This window comes from Eimeria acervulina, genomic scaffold, assembly GCF_000499425.1.
Source record: "Eimeria acervulina Houghton genomic scaffold, Eah_scaff1, whole genome shotgun sequence".
NCBI classification, from domain to species: Eukaryota; Apicomplexa; class Conoidasida; order Eucoccidiorida; family Eimeriidae; genus Eimeria; species Eimeria acervulina.
This window is the reverse complement of record NW_013550436.1, coordinates 81,779-100,217: the sequence shown is the minus strand read 5'-3', so window position 1 is coordinate 100,217 and position 18,439 is coordinate 81,779. Positions and strand designations below refer to the sequence as shown.

Here is an 18,439-nt window from a genome sequence, read left to right as displayed (position 1 = left end):
TATATATATATATATATATATATAGCTGACGCAGAATTGACAACAACGATAGGCACGTAGTTATTACAGAGCAGTTACTTCTTCCGTCTTGTGTGAACGGCCGCCACAGCCGCACATAGAGCCCCAGAAACCAGGGTGCTGGTCCTGCATCAACAAGACAAATGAGATGCATGCATGAAAGGGCGCAGAAATTCTTTAATGCTGTCAAAGTGAGGTCGTCTGCGCCTCAATATGCACGCTAAAGCAATCCTTACCAGGCCGGGCGCATCGTCATTCATGACTATGATTTCTGGCTGAGCACAGAAAGGCACACAGCATTAAGATAGGACTTTTGAAGACCATTTCGACCTGCCCATAAACTCGATGCAGACGGGCGACATCTAGAACTCGTGCCTAGCTAACGCTGGTTTGGGAGCACAGCAAAAAATGCACAGTCGCATCATTATGTATCGCCTTGAAGCTCCCTGTTGTGAACTGGTTTTTCAGGCTGTAATAACTCCTCCTGGTGGAGAATCACCAACTTACAATCGTGCTTTTAGTTCCTGTTTCATTCGTCTCAACTGATTCCTTAGCGGAGGTTGCTGGCTCCGGCTCTGGCTCAGGTGGGGGAGTTGGTGGCTTCTCAGGACGCGGCGTCGCCCCGTATTTCAGCAGCAGGTTGTACACTGAGACGGAAACGTCGCAACAGAGGGCAGCCAACACCTCTCAAACGGACAGGGATATTTGTTAGCGTCACTAGCGTGAACACAGTGTTAACGCGGACATGGCCAACTTAAAGCTGAGGAAATGATGAAGAATTGAGAAAGGAACCGCCCCCGTATGGGTGAAACGGCTGAGAATATACCTGGACTGCCTTTCTCGCAACGATCCAAAGCAGTACGGCCATCATTATCTTCGTCGTTAATACTCTTACTTGCTCCTCGTTCCAGCATTGCCTGCACCCAGTCTATGGGGACCTGATGTGCATCGAACAGCAAATCGGCTCACAATTAATTCAAGACACATATGGTGTGCCGCTTAGCTTGCGGCCACCCTGGAACTCGTCTAAGGGGAACGTTAATAGGGCTGCCGATTCTTGCCTGCAGGTCGCATGCAATCATTAACGCCGTGGTACCATCAGTGGATTTGGTGTTCAAGTCAATGTCTTGTTGTGGGAGGAGATACTCGACAACTTTCTTCTTCTGCAACATCAGCGCCATCTGCAATAAAGTATACTTTGATGCGTTCGAGCTGAAAAGCGCCACACAGAACAGCATGAGGAAAACCAACAGGGAATATCACACTAGTGATAAAGCCACATACAAATGCTACAATTCGAAGCATCGGGAAGATCTTCAAACACGGCTCTTGCGAGCACTCGTCTGGAATTAGCGCACAAACTACTCTCACTTCTCGTCCATGTCGGATACCGGTTGGTTCCAGTAGCGTTTCATCGCCTTTACCGTTCCCAAGTCGCCATCTGATCAAAGCAGAATAAAATATGCAGGCAAAATTGTATTTCTCCAAAACACAGAGGGGATGGTTTCTTCTCGTCGTGTGCCAGTTTGGTCAAACCAAGAAATCTGGCGTTTCGCTTGCAGGAAGTTGTCATAATGTTCATGCATATTCTGTTGAATCTAACGTGCGTTGTTCTTTCTGTCTTTCGAATGTGTTCTTGCACTTGCACGCGCCCCTTGACGAGGGGATAAAAGCTTGGTCCCCCACTGGAAGTGGGTTCAAGTTCAGACTTCGGCTTACTGGCGATTACTGACTTCTCTATGTGGAACGCTGCCATCTTTGTATTCGTCCAAATCGGAAAGGCTTGACGGGGCCCACAGGGAGAGCACGGGTGGTACAAAGTTCGCCTGTTAGCGGGGAATCTAAACAGCCTGAAGCTGGTAAGGCAGGACCTTGGGAAGGATTGCTTGCATAAACTAATGACGGCCGCTAGAGGAGTAATGGAAGGTCAAACATCGACTGTGAGCAGAAGCCGCTGAAATGCCCGCCGCTGCGGAGCGAACGAAATATTAATTCCACAGGGCACCACCGACAGAACGAGAGAGTTCAGATTTAGACCGTCGACGGCAGTGTAAACGTAAAAAGCAAAAATGAAAAGCCTCCTGACGGGATTTCTGCAGTTCCACGACACTTCAAATACCCTGCAGTCTCCCTTGAAAACTGCCCTACTCAAGTGTTGCGCAGGGCTTTGCTTAGGTCTTCCTGTCGAAAGCTTAGTAATGTCACCCAATGAATGGCTATTTGTTTGGGAAGATAATTTGGTCAGGAATACGCCCACTGCTCGCGGTGCCCAGAAGCCCGCTACTGTGGTAGCCAACGGCGCTTAGGTGAACCAGTGGACCTGCAAACATCATCTAGCTACAAGAATTAGCAAACTCACTCATAGTTTGCTTTTTTTCTGTGTATTTTTCTTCTCAATAAATGGCTAAGGTATTCCCAGCTGCCCGCAGCGTGGCACGAATCTAGCGAGCCACGGAACCGATGCCGTCGAACAGAAAACAACCAAGGGGCCAGTTATCAGCACCACGAACCCTGTTAGGCCATACATGCCACGAAGAATAAAGGTTACACTGCCTTGGCTACTCCGTCCTGCCCATTTACACAAACAGTGTGCACCTTTGTGGGGAATGAAGCCGACACGGGGACAAATGTGCGGCAGCAGCAGTGCTTGCGCGCTCTGTTGTTTTATTTTAGCAACCCCTGGCACTAGGGAACCAAGCCTAACATTGCGAAAACAAGCATATTGTTAGTCAGTGTTCGTCATGTTGAGGCGGGGCCAGCGGGAGGGCATGTGCTAATCATGAATCGAATGTTCCATTACACTCCAGAAGCCCGTGGGGCCGAATGCTAAGCCTTGCTTATCAGCGCTCAGTGTAAATAGTATCCGTTTCTCTCAGTTTTATTTGCGCCCTCAACCATTACCTTCTTCTGTAGCCTTCTGGTCATTCTTGCGACCACAGACTGCAGAACAAGTACTAGGTAAGCACCACATAAGGCGATAACAAGGCGCACTATGGAAGTGACGAAAAAAACGATTAAACACCTCCTATTAAGAGTGCCGCATGATATGTTGCAAGATGTCCATTACTTTGCCCAAATAACAATGTCGTGGAAACCCCACTAATCTCCTTGTCGCGGAAAGCCCTAGTGGCAGGCGTGCATCAACTGTGAACATACCAGCGAAAGCAGAGACATCATGCCTTCATCTTAATATGAACGAGGGTGTTCAACCTGGATTTGTGATTTTTTGGGGATATATCAACTGTCACCTTGACTGCTGGAACAGCAATCAGAGGCCAGGGAACATGGGAACAACAGGAAACTCAGAAACAGCAATTGCACAAAAGGATGCAATATGACTGCGTCTAGATCTAGGAGGACACTCGTGCACGCATTCTCATGCATTTTCCCTGGTTAGGCTTAGTTTATGGACGCATTAAGTAGCGACAGGCCGGGACAGAGGCGCAGAAATATCTTCGACAGAACCCGCTGACAGATGTGGCCAGAACGGCCACATCTGCCAGCGGGTTCTGTCGAAGATATTCCTGCGAAATCACTGGCAGCACAGTGACATCCCATCATTGCCTTTTTCGTCTTGCATCGCTGCGGGTATAAGAGTTTCCCAAGAGGGGCCAGTGCAGTTAAATTTTCGTGTAGGTCTCTTCCTCTTGCACAACCGAGTTTGCTGTGCTAATTTGGCCTTGGGGGAGGCTTACTTACGACACCAGAAGCAGCAGCGGGTTGAAAACGTCTCACTTGATTTGTTCCCTTGCTGCAACTCGAAGTAGAGTGCTGCTTTGTGACTCGCACAGCGGAAGACGCCCATGAACATCAAACAGTTTATCTGATCTAAGAAAAGCGACTATAAGTTGACCGCCTTAATGTTTGTTGCCCCTCAAAGTTTCCATTGCTATATAAGCTACACCTTTCTTCGAGAGGATTACCCAGTGTTGTTTTTTCCTATTCTTCTCGTCCCTTCGCCTACATGCAGCAGCAGAGCGCCAACGCACCACGAAGAAATATTACAAATTATGTACTAAAAATGAAAAAATAGTTAACCGTTGAGACTATTGTTCAAGCCTATAGCGGAACGATCTATACTTCAAGGGCAAAGTTGCAAAATTTTAATAAAAACGTAGAAGTGAGTGGCAGCTTAAGTGGAGTAATTATTAGTAAAATCTAAGTCTACGAAAGCTAAAAGGTTTCCTAGGGGAGGATATACCACGTGGGGAAGGTCCTGGCCCACCTGAGGATTTTGCTCAATTTGGAATACCATTAAAAAGAACTGCTACATATATACTTGATACAGAAATATGCTCCTCTCCTACTTTTCAAAAGTCTTAGTTGCACGTTGCTTTAGCTGGAATTTTACTTAATGAAAAAGCAATATTCAATTCTTTTCAATAACACAATATCGACATTCGAAAAATGTTATTGTGGAGATCAGTCTGAAGATGGATCACATAATTTCACAGTTAAACGTGGTAGAGTGAATTCAAATTGAGATGAGATTAGACGATGACGCGGCTCCTCATTGAGCTGTAGCCTCCTAACAGAAATCCGATACTCTATATAGCTTGCTCTGCAGAGTTTAGGTGAATAGGAGGGTCAACTATATTGACCCTCCTATTCAACTCTAGCTGTCTTTACCAAGGTGTAGGTCTTGTCCACTGCCTCGAAGGGCTACTCAAAGCAAGGGCTATACTCTGCGTCGAGGATGACGAAGCCGCAATAGATCAAATCGTTCAGGCCTTAGTCCAGCAATTTCCGAACATGGTGTTTCCTGCAAGTTCCCTCCAAAGTTTACCAGAGTGGAGAATTCGTTAGATAAGTTAGAAACACCACTGCTGGTGGAAATACTTCATCCCCTTGCTTTTATACCTATCCGGTGTCATTCACGTTCGCCTCCCGTTGCTGCTCTTTCTGTCCTGATACTTGCCCGGCTGGGATGTTTTGACTGGGCGGCGACCTTAGCGAGGACGTTCTCAGTACCACAGCGAACTAAACTTAAGTGGCTGATTTTCTCAATTCCTGAGGGTTTTCGGCCCTCACTGTGTAGCATGTGCCAGCCAAGGGCGTTTTCTCATCATGTGAAGCTCCGCAGCTGCATATCTGTACGCTTGTGTCGGCCTTGGACAACTGCCGACGAGGAGGAGAAACACTACAACTTTAGCTGCGAGCGCCCTCGATCTCTCAACCCTATTACGCAACAGCACCATTTCTCCACTTCTAACTAAACATTTGACTCCTCTGCAGGGAATGAATGATCCAGATAACCTCCAACGCCGTCGGCGCCTCGACGAGTTGTCTGGTTGGGAGCTCTGCTCCACTTCCTTAACGGGTCTATGGAGAGTCTATGAGAAAAAAATCTATCAGGAAGCGGTTAGGTTTTCCCGATGGTTCCCTGGTAGTACGTGCTTCAATCCTAGAGTATGCAGGGCTCGCGAAGCGGTACCGACCGCGATGGACATCGACGCAGTTTCCTCAGCATCGCCAATATACTTCGACCTATCGGAGCGTTCTAAGGGAAATCTTCAAGAATAAATTCAGCCATGTTCCATTTTTCGGAATATTTACGGGCTTGCTACTGCATGCATGTCCAGCTTTTCCCGCATGTTCCGTACGATGGTCTATACTTCTGTCCGCAGCTCAAGTGCATGTAAAACGGCCAAAAGATCTACAAGTACAGTTGGAGTTGTGTTGCAGGTGGCTTTAAACTACGTAGTTGGTTGCACAGGAAGGGAGCTTAGCTGGTCGTGGCCTTCGTACGAACCCTCCTGCGCTAACAGATCCTTGACTTTTCTCGTGTGTGTGAAGATGGGTCAAGATGACCGCTCCAGAAGTAAGGCTGGGCAACTGTATGTTTAGTGCCGTATTGCTTTCCAGTTTTACTATGCATAAACAACCTTCACCATTGCAAATGATCTGCTCAGTACCATCGAAGCTGGTCCTACCCATCTCGCGACAGCGCAGCAACTTGAGCCGGTCGCTCTGTCCAAAATTTTTGCAGTGGCTTTACACTTCACTCCCTTCTGCTTTTCTTAGGACCACCAAATGAAGCATCTTTGTGTCACTACATGCTCGCCTTACCGTCGCTTCGCGAAAAAACTGCCAAGGAGGCAAGAGCTATACGATGCCGTAGCAGGTTAGTGTGACGCACCGCTGACGACGACGTTTTCTGTTTGTTCTAAAGCGCCTTTTGAAACATCCCACGATGATCAGAACTCCACACTTAATCTTTACATACGTCAAGCTGCAACCACTGACGTGGTTCAACCAACTGCTTCGTTGTTTCCTCCCTTGTGCGCTTCCTCGACTGCAATATTGTGTAATGCACAGAGGGTGACCTGGACAGTCTCCGCAATTACCGGGCGTATTGGAATACCCCAATTTGCACCTACAGACAACCGTAAGTGATGTTACGCCTCGTACGAGGCAATCGCTACTATAGAGGCCTCGAGGACCGTGGGAATGCCCAGGTTCCTTCAAGAAGGTGAAGAAGCCTGGGCAGAAGGTTGGCGTCCCTTGGAACTTTTTAAAAATTGATTTCTGAGGTCTTTTATGCGGTTCCTGTTTGCGCCAGAGGCTATGGAGAGATCTACACAACTCCCCAGCTGTGTCTGCTCCTGCAGCAAGAACGGCTTTTGAATTATTTGCTGGCAGATCCTTTCATTGACGTCGAGGCAAGGTCTTTCCCCAGTGGCTGGACCCTGTTGATGATGGCATGCGCGGCAGATGTAAAACATGCACTACTTTGCCCTTACTGTCCTGTCCTCCTGCATCGTGCGAGTGGCTTCCTGCGTAATCTCCATTGCTTGCCTGCATTATTCAGCAAAACCTGTAACGGAACATGTGGCAAAGCAAACGGAGCGCAGGGTGCATACCTCAAGTAACCGCTGTGGGGCGATGTTAGGGTTGCTGTGCGGTGTTACGCAGGCTTCGCTCGGTGTCGTGAGTTTAATACTTCAACGAGCTACCAGCAAAGGGCACATCAACACTATCAGCAACTCTGGCAATACCGCGTTGGACTGCACCCGCCCGGGTGGCAGTGGTAAGGCACGTGTAGCTTTGATCAGTGGCATCCGCCCATTTGCAGCGATGGTTTTGGTAGTGTGGTGCCTAATGCGTGTGCATAGAGAACCTTCACTTTGCTTTCTGCTCAGTTTACTTGTTTCTTCTCGACCAAGGGGCTCTCTTAGCAGAGAAAATCCACGGCGATTCAGGTTCCGGTGATGCAGGAAAATTGGGAGGTGTAAAGATCGATGGGTTAGCGAGGGTTCAACGGGACCAGAATAACAAAAAAACATCAAAGAAACTCCATGGTGGAGAGCATGTCGAAGATAGGACGCAAAAACCGAGTGCAGGTGCAGGCCGAGTAGGTGGACGGGTAGCACCACACCAGCCAAAGTCGTCATCGTTGTCGAAAACTCGAGAAGGTCTCACGTCGCCACCCCGTAACGAAACGAAAAAGGAGTTCAGCAGGGGTTATCCCCAGTCACCTGTGTTAGATCCAGGAGTTCCCTTCGGAAAGGAAGCGGTTCTAACGAAAAGAAAGCCAGCAAGCCCTCCAAGTAGAGGCGTCTATGGCAGGAGAAGACCAAAGGCCACGGAATCTGTAGATGACCTCGCACAGAATGCGCAGTCCCTAGCACCAGTACGCTTGCAAACGGATGCTAGAATACACGATGCGGACGACGTACTACTTGCTGCAGGGAAGCTGCCTTCTGGAACCTTCAACAGACTATCTGGCGGCCATTGGCACGCCGATTCGTTGGTCCATTCAAAACGGACGCCCGTTGCTGAAGTAACTGTAAAGGCCTTGGCATCACACCCAGACGACTGGAGAAGGGAGCCTGTAGAGGGCGAAAGTTCCTCTGCAGTGAATTCACCTCCGGTAGCCTTTAGCAGACCGGCAGGCGGCTCGCAGCAATCCGACTCGATGGGGCATACGCAGGGTTCGCCTGTTGCAAAGTCCACGGGGAGGCTTTCTTCCTTTCGTTATGAGGATGTGTCTCCGAAAGTTTCTCGCTTTCAAGCATCGGCAGAAAAGGAAGATACCGCGCACACAGACTCTGGAATAACACTGCCACAGCACGAAGGCTGTAGGAAGGATGCAAAAATCGCTTCACCCTCTCAAGTGCTTATGCAGGCGTACGATCGCACCGCTACGAAGTCCGATCCGAAGGATACTCTGCCGAAACGATTTTGCAGCATTGCCTCTTCTGCATTTGCTCGCCGACCGCCAAAAAGTGCAATCAGTGTCCCTGATGGCCATAGCAAGCAAGCGGAAACATCGAAGGAAACTGGTTCGCAGGGCAGCAGGGGGCACTCTTTTGCCGAGGCAAAAGGCCCACATATGCCTCCGGACAGAGGAGAGATTACTTCCAAACCTATTGGATTATTCACTCAGCTGAAAACACAAGTAGGTCAGCTGGCCTCAACCGACGGAGCAGCAGAAAAAAGCAAGACAGCAGGTTCACGGCAAAGCTCTATGGAGGCGGAAGAGCAGACTCCAGTTGGGAGGGATTAAGGAGGAAAACTTTCTGCGCTTGACGAGTCTGGCGGAGGCAAAAATGTAACTACCGCTGACATAGCCAATCCTGATTCAACCCGAGAGTCGATGCTGGGAGAGTCCAGTACCCACCTGAAAAGCCCAGATTAATCTATGTCTAATTCGAAAGAACAGACAGAAACTCGGTCTCTCCAGAACATTGGATCAGCAGATCTAAACACATCTCCAAAGCCGGAACGGGCTGTGATGCGTAGCAGCTAACAAGAGCTCCTGTCAACAGAACCAACCGAGGCTGCTTTTCCCGCCAGACAGAGGATCTCTTTGTCGAAAGGTGATCGACTGGAGAGTACACCCAAATATGCGGCCTGGAATGGGGACTCCAACTCGCCAGACAACGTCGAATAAGGTGCGCCCGCACTTAGTTCCAAGCCCCCGACTTTGGAACAAGTGCTGCCATTTCCACGAATGCTACCTGGAAGAAGCAGGAAAGCACGGAATCTTCACGCTGATTCGTGCTTTTTTTTGCGGTTGTTCCGCATGAGGTACCAGCTTTCTTCCGTTTCCTCAGTAGCGTTATGGCGGGAGCGAGTGGGATTATTTGACGTCCTTTCAACAAAGGCCAAAGTTTTCTGGACATTTTGGTGTGTGTGTGTGTGTGTTGGTAACTCCTATCGGGCCTCTTCACAGAGCAGCTGCTTGCCAAGCGGACCCATTTTAGCCCCTTAAGAATGTGTCACACTGGCAGAATGCCGTGAACATGCAGTAGGGCCACGGCTTCAATCCATTCACTGGTGAAATTTTGTTGAGGAAGGGAAACTGTTCAAAGATTTCAGTGCCATACCTCTTGCCTGAGAGTAACTAAACCTACGTGGACTAGTCGAATGCACAAGCGAACGTGAGTACTCCCTCCGCGATAATTTTGAGGGATCTTTTCATCCGGTCTCTAAAGAGTTGATTGCACGTGTGTGTCACGTAGCATGCTTTTGCATGGTGCGAATTACTGTACGCATTGTATTTTTTGCAGCAGAAAGGAGGCTCGGAGTTTCCTGTAAACAGAAGCGGATCCAGTTGGTGATTTATTCTAATTTTGGACCTGCCACGCGGCAGCCACTGGTGCTTGAACCCCTTAAAGATAGTCACCTGTAGGTCAGCGTGTCCATGCAAGAGTAGTCAGGCATTGCAGAAGAAGCTCACTTTTGCGCTGGTGTCCAGGAGCTGATAGTGCGGTTTTCTGTAGGCAATGCAGCGCCAGCTGTCGTAGCGTGTGGTGCAGAGTTTCATGCGTATTCAGCAGTCCACTTATTACCACAAGGCCTTTATACGTCCCATACTCTAGCTCGCAAAAAAACTCCCAGCGGGTACTTTTCGTTTGTGACGGCCACGGCGGATTCTTTGGCCAACATCGCTGAATATAAAAACGGCTAGAGGAACGAGTCTTAGCCAACCATTGCACCCTCCAGGATGCCACTACGAAGAAGAAGATTCTTGACTCTTGCTCTGAAATACAAGCAACTCTGGTGAAGAAAGCTCTCCCAAACGGGGAGGAGGAGGGTCGCTGTGTACCGAACTGGGGTGGCAACGGGGTGTGGGATGTGGTATGAAACGGTGGCAATGAGATCTATGATATTGCGCATTTGCAACGAACCAACAGATAGTAATTGTTCCTCAACAAAGGATGGCTTCTTATAAGCGAGCTGGAATATGAGTGCTTGTCTCTCAGCCCCACAGTCGGTGGAGCCCATCGTCTAGCTGTTGTAGAGTTGCTGCCGCACGTGAGCGGTCCGTCGTTGTCTTTTGCAGTCACGACGACGCATGTAGTAAGTTGTTTTCCCCCACAGTTTTTCATGTTTGATATAGCCCAGTGAGTGGTCGCCCGCCAGTTGCGCGAAGTGGTCGGCTCTGCTCCCTCTAACCGGAAGTGACCATTCGCGGCCTATTGGGAACCGCGCCTAGAGCATATACAAATGAGCGTGCTATTCGGTTTGAAGCACTAATTAGCACTCCGCCTTAGCACGAGTGTTGATATTGGACCTCAATTGCTGCGTACGGGAAACATTCATGCAGCGCCTTCCCTCCGGCAGCCCATGGAGATGGAGGAGGTAAAACAGCATCTGGTGTACCACGGCCCTTGTCTCGCTGCTTTGCTCTTAATGTTGAAGCTCGGCATTCCACCTGAATATTCTGTGCTTTCGTATGTCTTTGCGTCTTCTGTGCAAGCAAAACGCAGCAGACCACTCCCTTCCCCATGCACCTTCCGTGCACACCCGAGATGATGTTTTAAGGGCCGCGGGCTATAGCCAGAGACCAGGAGTTACATTGCCGTTCTGCAATGCAGAAACTCAGAAGTTAATGCGACCAACAACTGCGTCCGTGCATCTCAAGCGGATCACAACGACAGTACGCATACGTAGATTTGCGGCGGTAACCCCTGCGATCAGAAGCATGCAGTTTCTAAATGCTAGGTACAAAGTGATATTCGTAAAATCAAGCTGTCACCACTTATATACACAGATATACCACTTGCGACCACTGTGCGTTGTGCTGAACCCACATGCTCATTCGCAGGTTTTCGCCGCTCCGCGTCTCTCGCCGACGTACATAGATATTCCTGTTCCCATTTATGTGCCACGCTATGTTGAAGTGCCAGTACCGGTAGCCAAGCTGGACTGTCAGACTACGCAGCCACCGCCGCATTAGCAGCGAGGCGGGGGGAAGGTGGACAATGAAAGAAATGAGGCTAGCAGCATGCTGCAGAGAAGCCCTTGACGCTGGTGCAAAAGCAGCTGTATTTGGTACTCGGCGCCATTATTGCGTACAGTAGACAACTCATACACTCAATTGTGAACACTGTGCAAGCATGTCCAACTGCGCACACAAGCGGAGTGATCTGTTCAAGGGAGGTGGAAGCTATGTAATAAGAAGCCCGAAGATTGTTGGGGAATTGCCACACAAGATCGAGGGTTAACAGGCCCACGTCGTTGTTGTTCCCATACAACTGGGTACGATCACAAACTTAGCCGCCAGCCTCCTCACCTCGAGGGGGCGGGAGGCCAAATTTGTGACCGGATTCACCTATTAGGTCCCCTTCAAATAACACAGACAATTCACACATCTTAATTATCCAGTGTAAATTTGTGTCTGCGGATCCTAGAACGGGACACTTATGCAGAAGACCTTTCTTTTCTTTTAGACTGTGTTCGATGTTTAGCGAAAATTGGAGAGGCTTGGCAGCTGCAAAAGTGGTCGAATAGTCCCTGAATTACGGCTGACAGAAGGGTTTCTTGCGGATCGCAAGATATGACTCAAGCGGGACATTTCAACCTTTGTGTTGACGGTCCCACCTTAAAAGCTAGATGCCTTTGCGTAAAAGGAATTGCTAAGTGAACCCTTTCTCTCAGGGTTCGTGCGGGGCTTGCAACACAGTCTGCCACGTCTTGAAATGCATTCACGTCAATGTACAACCAGGTTTTCTGCAAGGAACTTTCTAGAAAGGTTTTGCCTCCACCGGCTGGTGGTTGGTATGCCAGTAAGGGGCCACGGCAAGACTTTTCCAAGTAGCTACGCATCATATATGAATGCAAATTTGGCTGTTCAGGGCTTCTTTTATGCCTCGTACCCCGGGAATGATCGACAATAATGCCTGGCACCGGGCTGACTCAGTCTTCGCCGAAAAACGGTCCTCCCAACAAGCAGAGCAAAAGAAGCAACTACGCCTCTATCTTGATAGATGCAGGGTGGAACTGTCATTGATGTATATTTCACGAGAGCAGCGTTTTTAGGAACTTTGGAAGGTGACCCGACGGCATGTCAGGCCTTATTCACCCCGAAGGTGCAAGCAAATTAGGCCTTTCCGCATTGTATTCATTATAGAGAATAGTGAATTGAGCTAGTGATGCTCATTTGTACACTTCACCGCTGCAGAAGACAGAGATGTTAGGGTTACGTACATGATTTGAATGAATCCTCAGCTGCCTATCACCGCAAGCTGGCACCGCCAACTAAGTGATTGGTCATTGAACGAACCAGAACTGCACCGGTGTGCTACTCCAAATATTTCCTTCTCGAATATAATTTTGTCGCAGCTGCATAGGGGTTCCAATTTCGAAATTGGCCGCAGGTCACTGGCTCGCCCACAAATTGCCGTACCGGGGTGTTGGGCTAGGTTAGGTGTCCTGAAATGCCGTTCGACTTTTGAAATATGCATGGACTCTGTGCATTCACGCATAATAAATACACAGACCCTGTACGAGTTGTCACCAGGAGAAAAATCTCCCAATCTTACCAGTGTGCTGGATTGATCTGCCTGTGGCTGATCCCGCCTTCAGGGACAGGCTGTCCTGAAGGTCAGCACACCTTCTTCAGTCATGAAACGCAGCTCTTCACGAATTCTGCATTATTTACGAATAACCAACTTGCATCCATACCAGCATACACCAAGATGGTCTCCGAAGAACCTGCGTCCCGCGTCCAAGTTTTTGTCCGGTTGCGGCCTCTGTCTGCGGAAGAAGTTCGGCTAAGCCCTAATACCTATTTCCTCACATACCAAGGCTGGCTTTGCTTTCTTTAACACCTATGATGCGACAAAGAGCAGAGGCGTAGTACAACTTATCTCCACTTCAGCGCATGCTGCAGCTTGAAGCGTGAACCGGTGCATTAAATCTCCATTGGCTATGCCCCGATGCAGCAAGTTCAGGATCTGTGTATCCTTATCAAGCTCAGGAGGCTCGTGGAATAGAAAGCGTTTGGTCGGTCTCCCCTAACAGAAAGGAACTGCTCCTAAGGCCCCCCGCGTACGGATATGACTCCACTAGACTACGCCGCATGCCGAAGCTTTCCTTCAGCGGCTGTTTCGATTGCCATGGCAAGCCAAAACACAAAACTCGATAGCCTTCAACCATTTGCTGCCCCATGAATCCAAACAACTATTCATAAGACCAATTCGGTAAGAGGACGAAACGAGACTTGAACTCGGCACCTGGGGAGAAGTGGGTCGAGGCCGTTTCCTAAAAGAGCGCTATTTTGGTGTTGTGTCTTCATTAATAGATGACACCGGAGTCGTCTACGAACAGGCGGCGCTCCCTTTGGTGCGGAAAGTTATTGACGGTAGGGCATAACACGCACTCCGCGTTCATTTGCGTTCAGATGCGTGGAGTCTATTCATTTGATTGTCACAGAGTGCGTTCGCGGTCCAGCAATCCAGTGGCTGTCTCCATGCACAGTAAATATACTGCCACAGAATATGGAGGGAGCAGACATGCGGAAAGAACTTCTGTGCGGATTTCCTACTAGGGACAGATTGCTGCCTACTCGCTTATGGGCAAACAGGAAGCGGAAAGTCCTACAGTGTTTTCGGAGATGCAAATGACGAGGGGATTTTGATGCGATCCATGAAGGGTGAGGCGGAATTACATGGTATATGGTCACTTTTTTGAGCCGTTGACAGAGTCACGATTTAACTGTCTGGAGCCTTATTTTTTCCACAGACATCTTCAGGTTCGTTGAGAAGCATGAGGCGCAAGTTGCTCATCGTAGACACCAGGTATCCACCATCGTAAGTTTATTTAGTGCATGGTTCATTTACGGCCCAGGTGCGGATACTTCTTAGCGTGCTACACGTAAAACATATACTGCGTAGGACTGGAAACTACATTTCGCAGGTAGCACGGGACTATTAGTACTACTAAAGTGAAATAAGTTCCTTGGCTTGTGCATTGAGCCTACGAAAATAATTGAAAAGTTGTGCAGCGTTGTCGAATATTATATATATATATATATATATGTTCACCTATATGTCATTTCCATGACATATGCGTTCATCAATGTTGGGGCTCAGTGCCCATTAGAATTATTTGTTTCTTATGAGTATACCCATAATACCTTTTTGTTAGGGATTTGAGGTGAACGAAATATATGATACATGAGCTGGGCGTAGAACATCTTATTTCTTTTCGTACACACTCACCAAGTTAAGAGAATGCGTTGGCGTTCAGAACTTTTCTAAACGAAATACATTATGGAGGTCCATGCTCGGTTTATTCTAAGAATTTAATATTATTGATGTGCAATTAACAGTGCGGAAAGCTACCGCTGATGCTACTCGACAAGTTCATATTTAATACTAAAGCCGTCAAGGATGCCGGAAGGAAACGGCCTGCAGTGCCTTCTAACACACGTCTGACGCTTAATTGAATTTTCTTCGGACAATTTCACACTGTTTGAAAGCAGCCTCACTAAGAGGAATACATCTGCAGGTATCGTTGCCGCCTTTGTTAAACTCAGCAATACGAAGTTCGCGTCTCCATTGTAGAAGTCTATTTGGAGAAGGTGCACGATTTACTGGGGCAAATCGATTCATGTACTGGAGTGGAAAGCCCCAAGATGCGTGTGTGTAAGGCACCGTTGCTCATTCAAGGGTTCGGCACATCGACGATATTTTAAGTTTGCCTACGAATGATGGAACGTTTTGCAACGCAGCGCCGCACCGTCCGTACGAGATTTGCTGAGAACTTTATTTGCAGTGCTGTGTATGAGACCAACTGAAAAGACATTCTCTTGGTGCTCGGATGCCATACAGGTGAAGGAGACACCCCACACAGGAACCTTTCATGTAGAAAATTTGTGCGAAGTAACTGTCTTGGACTGCGGCGAACTTGCAGAGATCCTGCTCCAGTAAGTACCGGTTAACGTTTCTCTTGCAGCATTGGTCTGCCTTTGAGCAGCTAGTGTTAACACAGTGGTACATTCTTGAATCCCGTCCATGCGGGCGCGTAGGTGTGAGAAGAAACGCAAGGTAGCCTCCACCAACCACAACAACAAGTCATCCAGGTTGGTCTGCAATTACTATACCTGGTGCATCACTTATTTCTCCACAGTTCCTTGCGGAAAGCCGCTCGGTACGAGGCAGTCAGTCAGCGAAGCAAATCGTTCGCTGTCACCGTAGGGCGCGTCCTTTTGATGTTACAGATCACACGTGGTTGTCTTCACGCGGCTCGTCGTCTCATCGGAAATATGGTGCATGGGGAAGCGAAACCGATTGGAGGTCGGCAGAAGCACTCTCACTCTTGTAGATCTCGCTGGTTCTGAAAGAATGTCCCGCTGCCCTGCAGCTAGGCTCCGTCAGCCAGACGGTGCAACTGACGTCCAGACAAAGAAAGTAATTTTCACACTAGGCTTGTACCTCACTGTATGAAGGGAAATATGCTCGGCATTACGTTTTTACGGTCAGTAAAGACAAGAAGAAAGCTTCGCACCAACCTGAAATGCATATGATGGATTATTTGTTTCCGCCAAGATGGTTTTCTCTGGCTGATTTCAGCTTCGCTGCGCCGAGAGCACTGTAATCAACAAGTCATTATTCTTCCTAAGGTACAGTTTTTGCAGTCATGATGCACGAAAGCCAGACCCAAAGGCTGTAACTTCAGTTTTCACCCTGGAGGCCACATACCCGTCTATGGCTGCGGTAATCTGCAGTCTTTGTTTCGGGTCGCTGGTAAAGCAGGAGGAACAGCGGCGTGGGGAGGTACGGGCATTCCGTTTCCGTCACGATACTCTGGCCTTTGGCAAAGTGTTTGGAGGGCCTGTTCGATCGAAGTTCGTGCACAACAGAGCTCTCATCCAATACCCACGTTAATCGCTAAAATAGCGACCTGTTCTTTCTGCGATATTCAGGCAGCCGTTAACAAGAAACGAGATGGGAATGGATGTGCAGATGTTCCGATTCCTTACCGCTACTCAAACCTTACGCGCATCCTCGCGGTGCGCTCAAACTTCTGTAGACATAACGGCTTTTCCCTGCTTGTTAGCCTAAAGGCGTCCTGCTTTGCCTGAGTCTTACACACTGTCCGTTTCCACTTACGTGCGACGGCATAATATTGCCAAATAGTTGCTTAGATGGCGAGTCACAATGCCTGTAAACGACGTATTTAGGGGTTGCGGTGTGGCTGCAGAGAAGTCTGCATAGTGACGCAAGCATTGTACTGCTGGTAACGCTAAACCCCGCATGCACGGCTACTCAGCTGTCGCTGCACGCAATCGACTTCGCTCAGCGAGCTTCCTGCCTTCGGGAAAGTCCCATAAGGAGTGGCGAGGGCTCAGCAAAGCATTTTCTCATGAGGCAGTATGAACTTCTGAAGGAGTGAGGAAAAATACTTTGGCGGCCCTGATAAAACCGTCAACGACTATAATTCCACCATAGCGCATACTCCGATTATCATAGTCTCTCCTACAATTTGGCTCCAAATATGCGAGTTCAGGTTAAGAAGGGCCGCAGAAAGCTTTTCGACGGCGGTGGGTTATTACCGACAGTCCTGGACGCACAACACAAAGTGTGTTGGGTCCGAGGCTGCCATGTGACGATCAGGAAAATGGAAACTTCACCTGGTCATTCGCTGAATTTGAGTCAGTGTCTATGCATGCAGCAGCTGCCGAAAGCATCGCTTCACTGTGCGGAGAAACGTCGGGAGGCAGCTCAGTTGCATCAAGAACTGCAACACCAATTTGAGCTCCTAAACAGCACCCTTTTACGGCAAATGGGCCTACACTACTCCATGCTGCCCACAGGAATGCTGGGGCTAGAAGGGGGCGAGATTAGAACTCTCCAGGGAAAGCAGTTACAGGGATATTCAACAATTCATCAGAAGCACGGTTCTCCAAGCAACGACATGGAAAAATCGCAGACCACTATGTCGTCGCCCCTCCGTCGTGGAGAGCTTCCATCTGAAGGCTCGACCGAAAAGGCCTTTGACTGGTTGCCGTACTGTGAGGACTCACGACCACCGCGAAAAGGGCCAGAAGGTATTATCTGCTCATCGTACTCAATGATAGACGAGCAGATGGAAGGCCAAAACTGTGCTCTTAGTGGAGGAAGAGACGGCACAGCCTCCGACTTCACGCCCCCGTTGAGTTCTTTGCACTGCCAGCAGCATCACGAAGGGCACGCCGCCCGTGAAGCATCGCAAGCAAACAAAGTCATCCCTTGCATAACTTCATTGAAACTCAACAATTCCGAAGATGGATCATCAACACTGCAAAGCGTGGATCGCAGCGGCACCGAATCACAAGCTTGCTTGCAACAGCCTGGAGGTAAGGTGCGCCAAACATGCTGCCTACGTCAATTCTGTTTCGTCGCTCGGCAGGCATGGCCAGCAAAAGCGCCCCCTTTTCTCTCCATCCACAGTACAGAAAAGAAAATCCCAATTGCCCACATAATGAAGCCCGGTTCACTAAGTCGCAGACCTGGCGCATCGAAAGCCACCGACGACCACCACCCAACGCGGCGGTCTCCAACACTTTCCAGCGCATTAGACGCAGGCACCGCATACCCTACTATTTCCCATGACACATCCGAGCATACCAGAGAAGGTCAATGGAAGCCCGCTACGATTCAAGTGCAGCCACAGCGTCTGCACCCCTTCAGCGCTCCTTCCCAAATACAGCAGAAGGTCCCTGGTTCTAGCTACCAGCTGTTCCTGCCAACGCAGGCAGTCACGGCAGAGAGCGAGCCTGTCCACCAGCTACTGCAGCAACAGTGGATAGGGCAGTGGCAACAAAGGCCACAAGAATGGAATTGTGTACAGCAATTCTCACTGCAACGGGCCAGGATGCAGCATATCCCAACCACACAGCAGTTCAGGCAGCGCAGAAGCTATGGCTTTTTCTCGTACACTCACCCTATACTTCCCCAAAATGCGACAGTGCCGTGGGTCACGGTGGTGACTATCGCTCCCCACTTGCGGAGTTACTGGGAAGGCACGAATCGTGCTGAGGAGCTATTTGTTGGAGGGCGAGGAGCACCTCTCCCAAGCATGAAACGGCCAGTTACCAGTGTTAACGCATTACTTTCAGGTTACTCTAAACCACCATATACAACGGAAGTTCGTCTGCTTTGAAAAAACTGGCACACGCCGCAACTTTTTTTAAAATAGTGTTTTG

The 18,439-nt window shown here is 49.0% G+C and overlaps 3 protein-coding genes across 3 annotated transcripts; 2 read left to right on the top strand and 1 right to left on the bottom strand.

Moving 5' to 3' along the window:
- Positions 1–63: 63 nt before the first annotated feature.
- Positions 64–1,774, bottom strand: EAH_00000170 (ankyrin repeat-containing protein, putative; the record flags this gene model as incomplete). The annotated part of the gene is made up of 7 exons (XM_013397878.1): positions 64–144; positions 255–293; positions 526–665; positions 914–956; positions 1,056–1,230; positions 1,390–1,459; positions 1,738–1,774. The coding sequence occupies 7 exons, from the start codon at positions 1,772–1,774 to the stop codon at positions 64–66; spliced, it is 585 nt and encodes a 194-aa protein (XP_013253332.1).
- Positions 1,775–5,814: 4,040 nt separating this feature from the next.
- EAH_00000160 (hypothetical protein, conserved) lies at positions 5,815–8,527 on the top strand (the record flags this gene model as incomplete). Its single annotated transcript, XM_013397877.1, has 5 exons — positions 5,815–5,839; positions 6,043–6,142; positions 6,581–6,674; positions 6,934–7,048; positions 7,161–8,527. 5 exons carry the CDS (start codon positions 5,815–5,817, stop codon positions 8,525–8,527), a joined length of 1,701 nt encoding a protein of 566 aa, XP_013253331.1.
- An 8,345-nt stretch (positions 8,528–16,872) lies between these two features.
- On the top strand, positions 16,873–18,396 carry EAH_00000150 (hypothetical protein, conserved; the record flags this gene model as incomplete). The annotated part of the gene is made up of 1 exon (XM_013397876.1): positions 16,873–18,396. One exon carries the CDS (start codon positions 16,873–16,875, stop codon positions 18,394–18,396), a length of 1,524 nt encoding a protein of 507 aa, XP_013253330.1.
- Positions 18,397–18,439: the final 43 nt, after the last annotated feature.